This window comes from Myotis myotis, unplaced genomic scaffold (assembly GCF_014108235.1).
Source record: "Myotis myotis isolate mMyoMyo1 unplaced genomic scaffold, mMyoMyo1.p scaffold_m19_p_3, whole genome shotgun sequence".
NCBI classification, from domain to species: domain Eukaryota; kingdom Metazoa; phylum Chordata; class Mammalia; order Chiroptera; family Vespertilionidae; genus Myotis; species Myotis myotis.
Window position 1 is genome coordinate 22,454,268 of NW_023416335.1, and position 17,552 is coordinate 22,471,819.

General features: G+C 36.7%; 1 protein-coding gene across 1 annotated transcript in view; it reads left to right on the top strand.

Moving 5' to 3' along the window:
• Positions 1 to 16,892, top strand: part of LOC118649823 (A disintegrin and metallopeptidase domain 3-like) — a 116,943-nt gene extending 100,051 nt beyond the window's left edge. The window contains exons 19-20 of the mRNA XM_036297238.1: positions 15,226 to 15,391; positions 16,829 to 16,892. Of these exons, the coding sequence (XP_036153131.1) occupies positions 15,226 to 15,391; positions 16,829 to 16,892 (230 nt within the window). The remainder of the gene's footprint in view (positions 1 to 15,225; positions 15,392 to 16,828) is intronic.
• Positions 16,893 to 17,552: the final 660 nt, after the last annotated feature.

Sequence of the window (17,552 nt, forward strand, 5' to 3'; positions counted from 1 at the left end):
TGGAGGAAGCCAAGCTTCCTGCCTGCCCTGGCCGGCTCTGGCCTCCACTCAAGGCAACAAAGTTTCAATTATAGAAGATAAATAAATCCCAGATACCTGCTTCCAGCCAGCCTCCACTGGGAGCTTGGGTGGCTGGGGGCCATGGCCAGCTTGCAAACAGCCATCAGCTCCTCACCCAGGATGGCCACACCCTCATGGGGTGAGGGTCCCCTCTGGGGGGCTTGGCCAGCCTGAAAACAGCCATCAGCCCCTCACCCAGACTGGCCAGGCACCCCAGCAGGACCTTCCACCCTGAAGGGGGCTTGGCCAGCCTGAAAACTGCCATCAACCCCTCACTCAGGCTGGCCAGGCACCCCAGTGGAAACCCCCAACCTGAGGGGGCTGTGGCCAGCCTGCAAACAGCCATCAGCCCCTCACCCTGGCCACACCCTCATAGGGTGAGGGTCTCCTCTGGGGGACTTGGCCAGCCTGCAAACAGCCATCAGCCACTCACCCAGGCTGGCCAGGTACCCCAGCAGGACCCCCCTCCCTGAAAGGGGTGTGGCCAGCCTGAAAATGGCCCTCAGCTGCTCACCCAGCCTGGCCAGGCACTCCAGCAGGATCCCCATCCTGATCTGGGGCACCCTTCAGGGCAAACCAGCTGGCCTCCACCCATGCACCAGGCCTCTATCCTATATAATAAAGGGGTAATATGCAAATTGACCCTAACAGTAAAACAACTGGGAATGACTGGTCACTATGACAAACACTGACCACCAGGGGGCAGACTCTCAATGCAGGAGCTGCCCCCTGGTGATCAGTGTGCTCCCACAGGGGGAGCTCTGCTCAGCCACAAGCCAGGCTGATGGCTGCCAGTACAGCAGTGGTGGTGGGAGCCTCTCCCACCTTCTCAGCATCGCTAAGGATGTCCTACTACAGCTTAGGCCTGCTCCCTCCTGCCAGAGGGATGTCTGACTGCCAGTTTAGGCCCAATCCCCCAAGAGGTCCCAGACTGCGAGAGTGCACAGCCTGGGCTGAGGGGACCCCCCCCACAAGTGCACAAATTTCTGTCCACTGGGCCTCTAGTATATTATAAAAAGAAAAATGTTCTACATCTCCACCATTGATGTGGCTGTTGAGCACCTGGCATGTGGATAGTACAACTAAGGAGCTAAAATTTCCATTTTATTTTACTTTATTGAATTTAAATTTAAATAGCCATTGTGGCTGCTCTATTATACAGTACAGCTAACTCTAAATCATACTTTTAATCAAAACATTGTATACTCTTATAATTCAAATCTAGAAGTGAACATTTCAATAGACTTCTCCCAAAATTAACCATGGTTACTCAAACATTTCTATTTATACAGTAGAGTTTTCTAGATTAGTATTATTAAATTATAGAATAGGTGATAGTTTTAGTATATAGTTTATATCTCAAGTATTAGCTATTGTAATGTGCTAGTTCAAAACTAAGTTGCATCTTTAAAGTTAACTATACTAGAGAAAGTTAAAAATAATAAAATCTTTCATAACCATCCCATATGAATAGTAGGTAGTACAAAACATTTTTCCATATAATTGGTGAATGTTCACAAACAAATGTAGTGTATTTTATTTTTCTAAAAGTCACGATCTATAAATCGCAGAAGAGTTCATTTCCATTAATGTCTTTCCACCATTGGCACTTTTGTTGTTATATTTTTTTATATATTATAGTATAACACTGACAATACATTATTATTGGCCTTAGGTAGCTGATAGATTATTAATTTTTTTAATACAAATATTTACTTTTTTTCCACAGATTTACTGTTTTCTAGGGCTTTTCAACTCTTCCAGCACATTGACATTTCCCTACAGGTCATTTCCTTTCAACTCTAAGAAACTTCCTTTTGTATTCCTCTTTTTGTGTGTCTATCTTGCAGTCTTTGTCTTTAAAGTGTTTTTATAATGTCTAAATTTGTGAAGAGTATTTTCACTGGAAATAGATTTCTACATTGAGAATTGTTTCTCTCAGATGTTCAAAGATATAATCACATTGTTCCCTGACTTCCATTTTCTGATGGGAATACTGCTATCATTCTTCTTATACATCTCAATAATATAGTGATTTTTTAAAATTCTTCATCTGAGTTTCAGACTTATTTTCTATTTTTGATTTTCCAGTTTCACTATGATATACCAAGATGCGTTTTGTTTGAATTTATCCTGGTTGGATTGGCTGAGAACCTTGAATTTATAGCTTGTTGTATTCTTGGAAATTTTTTGGGAAAAAATCATAGTCATTATTTCCTTTTTAATATTTATTTTTATTATACATATTTGGCTTTTAAGAAATTTATGCTCTTTAGCATATTTTCTCTGTGGTATTTAATTCTATGGGTACAGAAAAAAAAATGAGCAGACTTCTTTTCTTATTAGCCGTCATCATGATACACAATAGACCTCTCACCCCAAATCCTCTCTGACGTCTCCTTTATAGTCATTTCCTACTGTTAATTCCTGGAAAGATATTACCTGTTCTCTGTTCCAGATATTTCTCTTTTTTGGAATGTCATACGCATTTCTGATTCATTGCTGTTGTCATATATTTTAAAAATTCATTTTTTTAAATAGCCTACTATGGAAAAGATGTCCTATGGTTTGCTTATCAATTCACCCTTTGAAGGCTACTTATGTTTTTTCAAGATTTTAGAAATAAAGAATAAATCTGACATATATGTGCATGTAAAATTTTTGTATACATATATAATATATAGAATATACATGTTGAATATACATATATTATCTCTTTTTGATGGGTAAATACTTAGGGGTAAGATTGCTGGGCCATTTACTAAGTGTAATTACTTTAGTGAGTGCACTTTTAATTTTATAAGAAACATTCAAACTATTTTTAAAAGTGGCTGTACTATAATCCTTTCCCTATTCATCAGTGAGAGGTCCAGTTTCTCTGCACAGATAGCCCTCACTTCACAAGGACTTAGATATTATTTTTTCTTTGTTTTATTCAACTTCGTCTTGTCAGTTTTAGATATGTACTAATATCCTATTGAGATTTTATTTAACTTTTTATGTTGAAATAATTTTAGATTCATAATGAATTGCAAAGAAATGTAGACAGAAGTTTTGTGTACACCTCAGTCAGCTTCCATCAATGGAAACGTGTCACAGTACTATAGTACAATATCAAAACCTGGAAGTGGACATTGATAAAATACATAGATCTTTTTTAATCTACCAATATATATGCACTCATTTGTGCATATGTTTGCGTGTTGTGGTTGCACCTGTGTGTGTATTTGTTTCTGTGCAATTTTGCCACACGTTAAAATTGGTGTAGTCATCACCACAATCGAGATGCAGATCTGTATTATCACTATATACTGATCCCTTCTTTCCTCCTTTCCTAACTCCTGGCAACTGCTGAACTGCTCTGTCTCTATAATTATGTTACTTTATGAATGTTATATAAATGCTTTCATACAATTTGTGTCTCCTTAAGATTGACTTCTTTCTCTTGCATAAATTTCATGAACTGAATATAGTTGTCGAATATATGAATACTTCATTTTTTATTGATGATTGGTATTTCTTTGTATGGATGTATCAAAATTTCCTTAATTATTCACCCATGAAGGACATATTTGGTTGTTGCCAATATTTAGCTTCAGGTATCATGATTAGATCTGCAATGAATATTCATGTGGAAGATTCTGAATGAAAGTAAATTTTTAATTATCTGGGAAACATGCCCGGGAGTAAAATTAATGGGTTAATAATAAGCCTTTTACAGTTTTAAAAGTGACTGTTCAAGAGTTGCTGACCATTTGACACTTGCATTAATAATAATTAAAAAAGGTGCAATTAATAATCTTGAAAAAATGTCTTAATGCTGTGAAGAAGAATAAAAATCTCAACATCTATCTATCTATCTATCTATCTATCTATCTATCTATCTATCATCTATCTATCTATGAATGATCCAGTTTTTTGGCATCCTCACCAACTATTTTTAAGCCATTCAAGTAGGTGTACAATAATATCTCATTGTGGTTTTGTACTTCCCTAGGGGTTAATGATGTTAAACATATTTTATGTGTTAATTTGGCATCTGCATATACTTTTTAGCAAAAAGTTTGTTCTGCTTTTTTTCTGCATTTGTCTGATTACAGATTATAAAATACCTTCCTCCATCAATATCCTTTTCTTTATCACTATGAGTAGTAAAATAAAATTTCTGAATTGTCAGTTGTCTTCAATAGAAGCGAAAATAAAGAGACTGAAATGGACCCCATGGCTGTTTTGTACATTCTTGGAAGTTGATATATTACTTTGGCCAACAAAATCAGAAAACTTCAATTTTGCAATAAAAGAAATTGTGAGACCAGACATAAATTCTCACTCATGTGGCCTAATAATTTTCCATAATGATGCCCTGGCCACTCAATGGGGGAAAGGACAGGCTTTTCAGCAAATGGTGGTGGGATAGTAGATATCAACAAGCAAAAGAATACACTTGGATGTTTACTGAAGCCATATGCCAAAATTAACTACGAATGGATCCGAAATTAAATGTGAGAGCTCAAATGATAAAATCCTTAGAAGAAAACAGGGGAAATATTAAAAACATTGGGTATTGCCATTTTATGGGTATGGCACTAAAAATACAGAAAACAGAAGTAGAAAAATTTGAATACATAATAATTAAAAACTGTGTTCTAGCAAAGAGCATTATCAGCAAAATGAAAAAATTGCCCATGCTATGTTAGAAAATGTTTGCAAATTATGTATCTGAAGAAAACTTACTATCCATAATATGTAAAGAACTCATACAACTCAATAAGAAAATAGCCCAATTAACAAATGAGTAAAGGACTTGAATAAACATTTCTCCAAAGAAGTTACCCACATGATCAATAAGTACATGAAAAGCCAGCACCGGTTTGGCTCAGTGGATAGAGCGTCGGCCTGCGGACTCAGGGGTCCCAGGTTTGATTCCCGTCAAGGGCATGTACCTTGGTTGGGGGCACATCCCTAGTAGGGGGCGTGCAGGAGGCAGCTGATTGATGTTTCTCTCTCATCGATGTTTCTAACTCTCTATCCCTTCCTCTGTCCCTTCCTCTCTGTAAAAAAATCAATAAAATATATTAAAAAAAAATAAGTACATGAAAAGATGCTCAACACCACGCACGGTTAGGGAATTGTGGTCAAATGTACAAGATATTAATTAACAATTAGTAGGATGGCTGCTATCAAAAAATTTGAGAAAATATCAAGTGTTGATGAGAATTTGCAGAAATTGGAGTCCCTATGCCCTGTTGGTGGAATGTAAAATGATGCAGCCTCTGTGGAAAATAGTATAGCGGTTCCTTAGAAGACTATACATAGAAGTACCATATTATTCTGCAATTCCATAGTGTGGTATACTGTATGGCACAATGCCTAGAAAGCATGGTCTCAAACAGATATTTGTACAGACAGTCATGTTCATAACAGTATTATTCACAATAGACAATTGGGAAAAATTCCAAAATGACCACTGACAGATAAATGGGGAAACAAAATGTGGTATGTTTATACAATGGAATATTAACTAGCTTATAAAGAATTAAAATTCTGGCACAGGTTACAACATGAATGGAATTTGAAGCCTTATGTTAATTTAACAAACCAGTCACATTCTGGATATGGTACTGAATGATTCTGCATTTATGAGGCACTTAGAGTGATCAAATTCATAGAAAGTAAAATGGTAGTTTTCAGGGCCATGGGGAGGGAAAAATGACAAGTTAAAGGGCAAAAGAGTTTCAGTTTGATAGAATAAAAAGACTGGAGTTTTATGTTGGTGATGGATTTACAACAATGTTAATGTGCTTAATGCCACCAACTGTACACTTAAAAATGTTTAATATATTTTATATGTTGTACATTTTACAATAATAAAAGTTAAATTAGGAGAATTCCATTTTTTGATATCACCAAACATAATATAATATTTAGAAATAATGTTATGCAAAGAAGTATAAGTTATACACTGAAAGCATACATTTATATTATTAAAAGATCTAGATAAATGTAAAGACATCTAATGTCTATATATTGGAAGTCTCAGTATTGTTAATACAGAATTATTCCACAAATTGACATAAATATTCAACACAATCCTTAACAAACTCAAGTTGTCTTTTTTGCAGAAATTGACAAGCTGATACTAAAAGTCACGCAGAAATTCAAAACTAGGTTTTCAATTAAAATTTGAAAGTGAAAACATACTTCTTTTCTTTTAATATATTTTTAATTTAATTCAGAGAGGAAAGGAGAGGGAGAGAGAGATAGAAACATCAATGATGAGAGAGAATCATTGGTTGGCTGCTTCCTGTATGCCCCACACTAGGGATTGAGCCCACAACCTGGGCATGTGCCCCGACTGAATCGAACCGTGACCTCCTGGTTCATAGGTCAATGCTCAACCACTGAGGCATGCCAGCCTGGCGAAAACATATTTCTTAATTTCAAAACTTATTACAAAGATAAAATAATCAGAAGTATAGTAATGTCATAAGAATAAGGATGACATATAGTTCAACAGAATAGAATACAAGTCCAGAAATAAAGACTCATTAATTACACTCATTACTTTTTGACAAAATGTCAAGGCAATTAAATGGGGATAGGATGATCTTTTTAAAAATGGTGTTGGGAAAAGTAGACATCAAACATGCAAATAAAGTAGTTAGATTGCTATATTGCAACATCACAAAAATTAACTTAAAATGGATCAGATGTCTCATTGGAGGTGCTAAATTTATAAAACACCTAGAGAACATACAATATGGTGTATATGGTGTGCAGATGGACTATTGAAGAATTGACCTTTTTTTCTGATGGAGGAAGCAGGAAAAGGAGAGTTTAAAAACTATTGAGTTCTCCCATAATGTATGACTGTGGCATTTTTGCATGATTTCAATATTTTACATGTATTTTCCAATGTATTTCCTAGTCACATGGAAACATTGTGAATCACTTTATTGCTATTAAGTCACTTTTTATCAACATGTAATTGGATTGTGTTTCTAAGTTATTGAACTTCTCTCTTTTGCTAGGGTGTGGCATTGCTTTTATTTACATTTAATATTATCACAGTTACATTTAATTATCACAGAATGTCAGTAGTAATAATGATTACTTAATTTTCTGTATTTTAGTTGTCTGGATTATTTTTTTGTTGTTGTTAAATTGAACTGCGTTTCCAAGGATTTAAATTTTTTTCTGTAATGTATTATATCATCTAGAGCCGTGGTCGGCAAACTGCGGCTCACGAGCCACATGCGGCTCTTTGGCCCCTTGAGTGTGGCTGTTCCACAAAATACCGACTTCTGCCACGAAGTTTCAAGCGCACTGTACATATGCGCAGGCAGGTGGTATTTTGTGGAAGAGCCACACTCAAGGGGCCAAAGAGCCACATGTAGCTCGCCAGCTGTAGTTTGCTGACCACTGATCTAGAGGAATATCTATTTTTCTACTTAATATAATCAAAATTAGAACAACATAATTTTATACAGATACTATGGAACTTTAATGTAGGTTACTATTATTAATTCAGTTACAACGTTCAGTTACATCAATAATTTTTTTATTTTTTATTTTATTTTATTGTTTAAAGTATTACAAATAGTAGTACATATGTCTCCTTTTCCCCAATTGACCTTCCCCAGGCCTCCCCAACACCCCCCCCCCACCCCCAGCACATGCCCTGAACTCCCACCCCCCTGTGACTTGCATCCATTGGTTATGCTTATATGCATGCATACAAATCCTTCAGTTGGTGTCTTCCTCCCACTAATCCTCTCCAGCCTTTCGGCTATAGTTTGATAGTCTGTTTGATGCTTCTCTGCCCCATATCTATTTTTGTTCATCAGTTTATAATGCTCTTTATTATCCACAAATGAGTGAGATCATGTGGTATTTTTCTTTCACTGACTGGGTTATTTCACTTAGCATAATGCTCTCCAGTTCCATCCATGCTGTTGCAAATGATAAGAATTCCTTCTTTTTTACAGCAGCATAGCATTCCATTGTGTAGTTGTACTACAGTCTTCTAATCCATTCATCTGCTCATGGGCATTTAGGCTGTATCCAAATCTTAGCTATTGTAAATTGTGCTGCTATGAACATAGGGGTGCATATATCCTTTCTGATTGATGTTTCTGAATTCTTGGGCTATATTCCCAGAAGTGGTATTATTGGGTCAAATGGCAGTTCCATTTTTTAATTTTTTGAGGAAACTCCATACTGTTTTCCACATTGGCTGCACCAGTCTGCATTCCCACCAGCACTGCATGAGGGTTCCTTTTTCTCCACATTCTCACCAGCACTTGTCATTTGTTGATTTGTTGATGATAACCATTCTGACAGGTGTAAGACAGTACCTCATTGTTGTTTTGATTTGCATCTCTCAGGTGATTAGTGACTTTGAGCATTGATTTCATATGTCTCTTGGCGCTCTGAATATCCTCTTTCAAAAAGTGTCTATTTAGGTCCTTTGACCATTTTTTTGATTGGATTGTTTGTCTTCCTTTTGTTAAGTTGTATGAGTTCCCTGTAAATGTTGAAGATTAAGCCCTTATCAGAGATAACATTGGCAAATATGTTCTTCCATGCGGTGGGCTTTCTTGTTGTTTTGTTGATGGTTTCTTTTGCTGTGCAGAAGCTTTTTATTTTGATGTAGTCCCATTTGTTTACTTTCTCTTTAGTTTTCATTGCCCTAGGAGCTGTATCTGCAAAGATATTGCTACGATAAATGTCTGCTATTTTGCTGCCTATGGCTTCTTCTAAGATTTTTTATGGTTTCCCATCTTACATTTAAGTCCTTTATCCATTCTGAGTTTATTTTTGTATATGGTGTAAGTTGGTGGTCTAGTTTCATTTTTTTGCAAGTATCTGTCCAGTTTTCCCAACACCATTTACTGAAGAGACTTTCTTGTCTCCATTGTATACTCTTGCCTCCTTTGTCAAATATTAATTGAGCAAACTGGCTTGTGTCAATTTCTGGGTTCTCTGTTCTGTTCCACTGGTCTACATGTCTATTCTGGTGCTAGTACCAGGCAGTTTTGAGAACAGTGGCTTTTAGTATAGCTTGGGATCTGGTATAGTGATCCCTCCAACATTGCTCTTCTATTTCAAGATTGCTGCTGCTATTTGGGATCTTTTTTCATTCCAGACAAATTTTTGGAGAATTTGTTCTAGGTCTTTGAAGTATGCCATTGGTATTTTAATGGGGATTGCATTGAATTTATAGATTGCTTTGGGTAGTATGGGCGTTTTAATGATGTTGACTCTACCAATCCATGAACATGGCATATTCTTCCATTTGTTCATGTCTTCCTCTATCTCTTTTTTTAGCATCTGAAATTTTCTGAGTAAAGGTCCTTTGTCTCCTTGGTTAAGTTTATTCCTAGGCATCTTAAATTTTTTTTTATTTCAATGGTAAATGGGATTGTTTTTTTAGACTCTCTTTCTGTAAGTTCACTATTGGTGTATAGAAATGCCTTAGATTTCTTGGGGTTAATTTTGTATCCTGCTACATTGCTGAATTCATTAATTAAGTCTAGTTTTTTGATGGAGTCTTTGGGGTTTTCTATGTACAATATCATGTCATCTGTGAATAAGGACAGTTTTACTTCTTCTTTTCCAATTTGGATGCCTTTTATTTCTTCTTCTTGTCTGATCGCAATGGCTAGTACTTCCAGTACTATGTTGAATAGGAGTAGTGAGAGTGGGCATCCCTGTCTTGTTCCTGTTCTTAGGGGAAATGGTTTTGGTTTTTGCCCATTGAGTATGATGTTGGCTGTGGGTTTGTCATATATGGCTTTTATTATGTTGCGGTATGATCCTTCTATTCCCACCTTGCTGAGAGTTTTTATCAAAAATGGGTGTTGGATTTTGTCAAATGCTTTTTCTGCATTAATTGATATGATTATATGGTTTTTATCTCTCAGTTTGTTTATGTGGTGTATCACATTTATCGATTTGCGGATACTGTACCATCCTTGCATCCCTAGAATAAATCCTACTTGGTCATGGTATATGATCTTTCTAATGTAATGCTGGATTAGATTTGCTAGAATTTTGTTGAGGATTTTGGTGTCTATGTTCATGAGGGATATTGCCCTGTAATTCTCTTTCTTTGTATTGTCTTTATCTGGTTTTGGAATTGGGGTAATGCTGCCTTCATAGAAAGACCTTGGAAGTGTGCATTCCTCTTGAATTTTTTGGAATAGTCTGAGGAAGATAGGTTTTATTTCTTCTTTTAAAGTTTAATAAATCTCCCCTTGTGAGTGAAGTCGTCTGGTCCAGGGATTTTTTTTGTTGGACGTTTTTTGATTACTGCTTCAATTTCCTCCATAGTTATTGGCCTAGTCAGTTTTTTTGATTCCTCCTGGTTGAGTTTTTGGAAGTTTGTATTTTTCTAGGAATATGTCCATTTCTTCTAGGTTGTTCCGTTTGTTGGAGTGGAGTTGCTCATAGTAATTTTTTTATGATTCTTCATATTTCTGTGGGGTCTGTTGTTATGTCACCTCTTTTGTTTCTCATTTTGTTTATATGGGTCCTCTCTCTTTGCTTCTTGGCGAGCCTGGATATAGGTTCATCAATCTTGTTTATCCTTTCAAAGAACCAGCTCTTGGTTTCATTGATCATTTCTATTTTTTGTTTGTTTGTTTGTTTGTTTGTTTTTTGGTCTTTGTGTCATTTATTTCCCTTCTGATCTTTATTGTTTCCTTCCTTCTGCTCACACTGGGCTTTTCTTATCGCTGTCTTTCTAGTTCTTCCAGTTGCAGAGCTAGATGGTTTATTACCAGTTTTTCTTGTTTTTTGAGGTAGGCCTGTAATGCTATGAACTTCCCTCTCATAATTGCTTTCACTGTGTCCCAACAATTTTGGATTGTTGTGCTTTCATTGTTGTTTGTTTCCAGGATGTTTTTTATTTCTTTTTTTTTATCTCTTTGGTAATCCACTCATTGTTTAATAGTGTGTTATTCAGCCTCCAATTGTTTGAATTTTTATGATTATTTTTACTGTAGTTGATTTCTAATTTTATGCCATTGTGATCTGAGAGGATGCTTTATATGATTTCAATCCTCTTGAATTTGGAGAGACTTTGCCTGTGTCCCAATAAGTGGTCTACCTTTGAAAATGCCCTATGTGCACTTGAGAAGAATGTATATTCTGTAGTGTTGGGGTAGAATGTTCTAAAGATGTTGATTAAGTCCATCTGATCTAGTGAGTCATTTAGGATTAATGTTTCTTTGCTAGTTTTTTGTCTAGAGGATTTATCCAGTGATGTTAATGAGGTATTAAGGTCTCCTACTATGATTATGTTTCTGTCAATCTCTCTCTCCCCTGATAGCTTCCAGAAATTTTTCCTATGTATTTGGGTGCTCCTGCATTGGGTGCATAAATGTTTACCAGATTTATATCCTCTTGGTGTATCAATCCTTTTAGAATTATTAAGTGGCCTTTCTTATCTCTTGTTATGGTCTTCACTTTGAGGTCTATTTTGTCATATATAAGTATTGCTACCCCAGCTTTTTTTTCATTTCCATTAGCCTGATAGATATTTTTCTATCCCTTCACTTTCAGTCTCTGTGAGGCCCTTGTTCTGAGGTGTGTCTCTTATAGACAGCATATATATGGGTCATGTTTTCTTATCCATTCAAGTCACTTGATGTCTTTTGATTGGAACACTTAATCCATTTATGTTTAATGTTATTATTGATAGGTACTTGTTTGTAGCCATTTCTGTATTTTATGCCTGTGGTCCTTCCTCCTTTTCTATTTCTTGTTTTTACTACTTTCCCTTTAGCATTTCTTGCATTGCTGGCTTGGTAGTGATAAACTCCCTAAACCTTTTTTGTCTGTGAAGCTCCTGATTTCCCCTTCAATTTTGATTGATAGTCTTGCTGGATAAAGTATTCTTCTACTCATTCCTTTGCTTTGCATCACTTTGTATACTTCCTTCCAGTCCCTTCTAGCTTCTTGTGTTTCTGTTGAGAAATCATTTGATAATCTGATGGGGGATCTTTTGTAGGTAACTCTGTCTCTCTCTTGCAGCCTTTAAGATTCTCTCTTTGTCGTTAACATTTGCCATTGTAATTATGATGTGTCTTGGTGTGGGTCTCTTGGGATTCATATTGCTTGGAACTCTCTGTTTTTGTGTAACATTTTTTCTTCCTCATATTAGGGAAGTTTTCTGTCATTATTTCTTCAAATAGGTTTTCTAATCCTTGCTGTTCTTCTAGTCCTTCTGGCAGCCCTATTATATGTATGTTACTTTGTTTTGTATTGTCCCAAAGCTCCCCTGGGCTCTTCTGCTTTTTAATTTTTTTCTCCAGTTGCTGTTCAGATTGGGTTTGTTCCTCTACCTTATCTTCTAACTCACTAATTCTATCCTCTGCTTCTTCTAGTCGTCTGTTGAAACCTTCCATGCTGTTTTTGATTGTAGCTATATCACTTTTGATTTCTTCCTGATTTCTGCATAGGTTGTTGATTTTCTTGTCCATCCTGTGTATGACCTGTATGACCATTACTCTGAATTCCTTTTCCTGTCATGTTGCATTTCTCCGTTTCATTTATTTCCTTTCTTGGCTATTCTCTTTTTCTTTCCTCTGTGGATTGTTTCATTGTCTCCCCATTCTAACTATCACCAGAAGGTTCAAATGCCGAGTTGCTGGGGCCTAGGCTGTGTGCAGTGAGAGCTTCACACCACCCAAGTGTCACTGAAAAGCTCCAACATCAAGACATGTGGCTGCCGTGGGTTGGTGGAAGACATGCTCGCCCAGGGTCAGGGTCACCAGTGCTCAGTGTAGCCTCATGTGCACACCTAGTATCAGGAATCCTACCTGTGCCGCTCTGAAAAAGAGACCCCACTGGTGTGTGCTGAAAATCAGAGTCCCCTAGTGCATGCCAGGAGTCAGAGTCCCTCTGTGCCCATGCTGAGAATTGAGTATTGAAGTCTTGCTTGGTGCAGCCTCACGCTGAGAATCAGGGTCCCTGTGTGCACATGCACCGAGAATTGGAGTCACTGGCTCTTAGTGTGCATGCACTGGGAATCAGGGATCCCAAGTGCATGTGATGAGAAACAGAGTCAAGTCACTGGTGCTCAGTGCTGCCTCTCATTCAGAGAATCAGGGTCCTTGGTCTGCTTGGGGGACCAGGTTGCACAGCCTTCCTGTGTCAGCAGAAGGTCCACTCCTGCACTGCAGAAAATAGACTTCCATGTGCACTTGTCCAGAATCAAGGTTAGGTGGCACTGCTGCCTTGTGTGGGAGTGGGGTCTGGTCACGAGAGTGCACTCTGCTGAAAACAGATTCTCAGTGTTTGTGCACACAGGCTCAAATTCAGGCAGTGGAGCCAGAGCCGCCCTGTGTGGGTAGGAGGCCTGCTTGAGCGGGGCGGGTCCAACAGTTCCTATGGCGCTGCAGTGATCCTGCAGGGAGGGGAATGGGCTCTGTGACTCACAAAAATCTGTGGCTGGCATGTCTGGATTCTTCGTGTCTGTGGTTCTGCAGCTGTGATCACAGGTCTTTGTCCCCAGTGGCTGTAGGGTCCCAGTTTGCGTCTGAGGCCAGATGGGGTGGTGGTGAGGCTAGGATCCTAGTCTCAAGCAATTCTGTTTTTCAAGATGGCATAGTCTCTGGGCCCACTCTGGCTGTCCCTGGAGTGTCTACAGTGGCAGTGGGGTTTTTCTATCTAAGACTGCCTGTTTTGGCAGCCCCTAGGAAGACCTGCAGGATCTAATTGTCCTTAGCTCACACACACATACGTACACCACATACATCCACATACTCCTCTATTGCTCCCTCATTCTCTCACACACTCTCCCTCCCTACATTCTTGACAGTCAGCATCTTTTTTCTCCCCATCAATAATTTTTCATTAAATCACTTTTTTAAAACCGTTCTTTTGTTTGCTTTGTATTTAAAATGGAAGTATGTATTAGGTAGTAATATCAATTTAATGTGTCCTAAGTAGCATTTAACAGACGGAAATATGATAAAAACATTAGGATATAAAGAATAAATAAAGAGTATCTGTTGTCCCCTCCACCGCCTCACTCATGCCCTCACCCCCCTAGTGTCTGTTGGTTATGCTTATACTAGTATGCATGCATGCAAATCCTTTGATTGATCTCCCCCCAATATCCCCACTCTCCCCTACCTTCCTTCTGAGGTTTGACAGTTTGATTGATGCTTCTCTGTTTTTGGATCTGTTTTTCTTTTTTTCCATCAGTTTATGTTGTTCATTATATTACATAAATGAGTAAGATCATGTGATATTTATATTTCATTGATTGGCTTATTTTGCTTAGCATAATGCTCTCCAGTTCAATCCATGCTGTTGTAAATGGTAAGAATTCCTTCTTTTTTATCACAGTGTAGTATTCCATTGTGTAGATGTACCACAGCTTTTTAACCCACTCATCTGCTGATAGATACTTAGGCTGTGTCCAAATCCTAGCTATGGTAAATTGTGCTGCTATGAACATAGGGGTGCATATATCCTTTCTAATTGGTGTTTCTAGTTTCTTGGGATATATTCCTAGAAGTTGGATCACTGGGTCAAATATGAGTTCCATTTTTAGTTATTTTAGGGAAAAAAAGCTCAGCTTCAAGTAAAGCAAGAGTAGCAAACCCGGGTCCCCAAAAGAACAAAGATATAGCCTAGATCCCAAGTTACATGAGGCCAACAAAGTGTATGTGTGTGTGGAATGCTCACTGGTCAGCATTCCTACCAGCAGTGCAAGAGGGTTCCTTTTTCTCCGCATCCGTGCCAGCACTTGTCATTTGTTGATTTGTTAATGATAGCCATTCTGACAGGTGTGAATGGTACCACATTGTCACTTTAATTTGCATCTCTTGGATGATTAGTGACTTTGAGCATGTTTTCATATGTCTCTTGACCTTCCTTATGTCCTCTTTCGAAAAGTACCTGTTTAGGTCTGATGCCCATTTTTTGATTGGGTTGTTTATGTTCTTTTAAATGGTATTGATATCTATTGAATTACATAAATATATAATGCACTTTGTGGCATAGTCACAGAATATTGGAAAAACACTTTAACACTTTTAAATTTAAGTTCATTTATTATAATTGGAATTGCAAATTTTTATAAATCAAATTCTATTTTGCTTTAAATATCACTTTTGAAAATGTTAAGAGGTACTCTCATGTTTTCAGGGAAAATTTTAAACTGGCCAATAAAAAGACGACATGCTGCTCCTAAAATAGAAGTCCTCTTGATCAGTTTCTTCGTTTTACTACTTTTCCTTATTTTAATTGCCATCATTGCTCTTAAGTGGAATAAAATGAAATTTTGGAAAAGAGAAGAAGCACTAAGTGAAGGGTAAGTAAAATTATTATTTCTTATATTTATATTAACATGCATTTTGGTAAGAATTCAAATGTAACCAAGAATATTACAAGTAGGAATTCTTGGATGGATTGGATTGATGTGTAGAAATACTGAGTCTTAGTATATAAGTTGTTTTTTCAGATTGTAGGTAGGTAGGTATTCTTCATGTGCATAGAGGCCCAGAAAAATCTGAAGCTACTCAGTAAATCCTCACTGCCTTTCAAATAGGAAGCCATTTAGGTAAAATTGCTTTAGGAGGTTTTTGTTTTTTTTTTCTCAAGAAACCCCACATTCAGATTAATAGAGATAGGTATGCCAATTTTGTGAACAGAATATGTAGAAGGTAAGAAAAACATAAGATAGCAAAGAATAAGGGAGAGAACACAGAATACCACCCATTTTACACATAATTAATATTGCTCATGTGTTTCGAAAGTTAGAATGGAGGTACTTGTACAACTTTATTCTGTAACAATAACACCAATACAAGCCACAATTTTCTTGGGAAATAGTCAGAAAAATTAGAATGCAGAATGAAAGATAAACAAGTGGGTCTCTTTATTCCATGCTAAAGCACAATGATTCTCATTCTTTCTTGTTTTAAAATACGTTGTTTTTTTTTATTCCAGAGAAAGAGGAGAGTAGAAGGGGGTGAGGGGGAGGGGGAGAGAGAGAGAGAGAGAGAGAGAGAGAGAGAGAGAGAGAGAGAGAGAAACAGAGATGTGTGAGAGAGAAACATCGATTAATTGCCTCCCACACACACCCTGACCTGGGAAGACACTAAAACCTTGGAAAGTGCCCTGATCAGGAATTGAGCAAATGACCTTTTGGTGTACGAATGATACTCAACCAACTGAGGAACACTGGCTGTTCTCTTTCCTAATTTTGCAGAAATAAAATAATTATAGAAAAAAATGTATCAACACATCTATCTCCCAAGTTAGTTATTTTTATTTATAAACAACATAGCAGCAACTAATTAAATTCAGTGTATTATTCTGCCTGATTTATATATACATTACATAATTACAAAAAAACTATTATAAATGGACTTGAATGGATATCCGGCATAAGTCTTCTTGTGCTCTTAACACACCTTGGACAAATCTGAATAATTGCTGGGAGTAAACATGACTTAAAAGAGATGTTATAATGGGGAAATATTGATCATAACTAAAACTGGTCTTGGCAGTCTAAGTTTTAGAGCAAAACCAAGGAGCTTCAGGGTTGCAAGGATAAGTAGTTAGGTTAACATTAGAAAGACCAAATATTAAAAATAGGATCACTGACTGGAATATGGGAAGCAAAGTGTATCTCGGCTTACATTGTTTGAGTAATTAGTACAAATATAGCTTTGTTACTTTTCTTGATGTTGCTTAAGATTGAAATGTTTCCAAACCTAAAACTAATATTATTTATTTTATACAGGTCTATGTCAGAAAACAGCAGTAGTAACAGCTACATGACATACACAGAATTAAAGGTGAAATGAAGGAATCAAATTATTGACAAAATATCATTTCTGAGATATTTTTTAATCTTTAACAATATCTAAGTATGAAACATATTTTTTCCATGTTTCACAACCATCATTCCTATTTTCCAGTATCTTAAACTAATTCAAATTTTGTTTTATAATCTTCAGAAGTAGTTAATGTTAACCAGTATTAGTCAGTGATTTGTCAACCATTTTTTTTTGAAAAAAAGAATGACTTTGAAGAGATTTAAATATATTCTTAAAATAGTTACAAATTGTCATGTATCCTGCTCACTCACTTAATGTGTTCATTGGTAAACTTATATGGGTTGTTTGCAAATATTTACATTTCTTCCTCACTAAAATTCCATGGTTATGGTTATTCTTGTTTCATGAATGAGAAAACAGACAAAAGAATTTAAATGATTTCCCATGTGTATAGAATTTTAGTAAGTATTGGAGCTGGAGTTCAAGACTATCAGACTCAATGGTTTAAAATAAAAACTCCACAATTTTGATACATATAGCCTATTATATAATAAGGGTGGGTAATGGAATGTACTTTTAGTAAGGGCATATTAGATGTCAAGGAAAATGCTACATGTACTCTTCATGGCAAAAAGACAATTACATACTCCAAAATGGAATAAAGTAGGCATCTGTATATATTTTTCA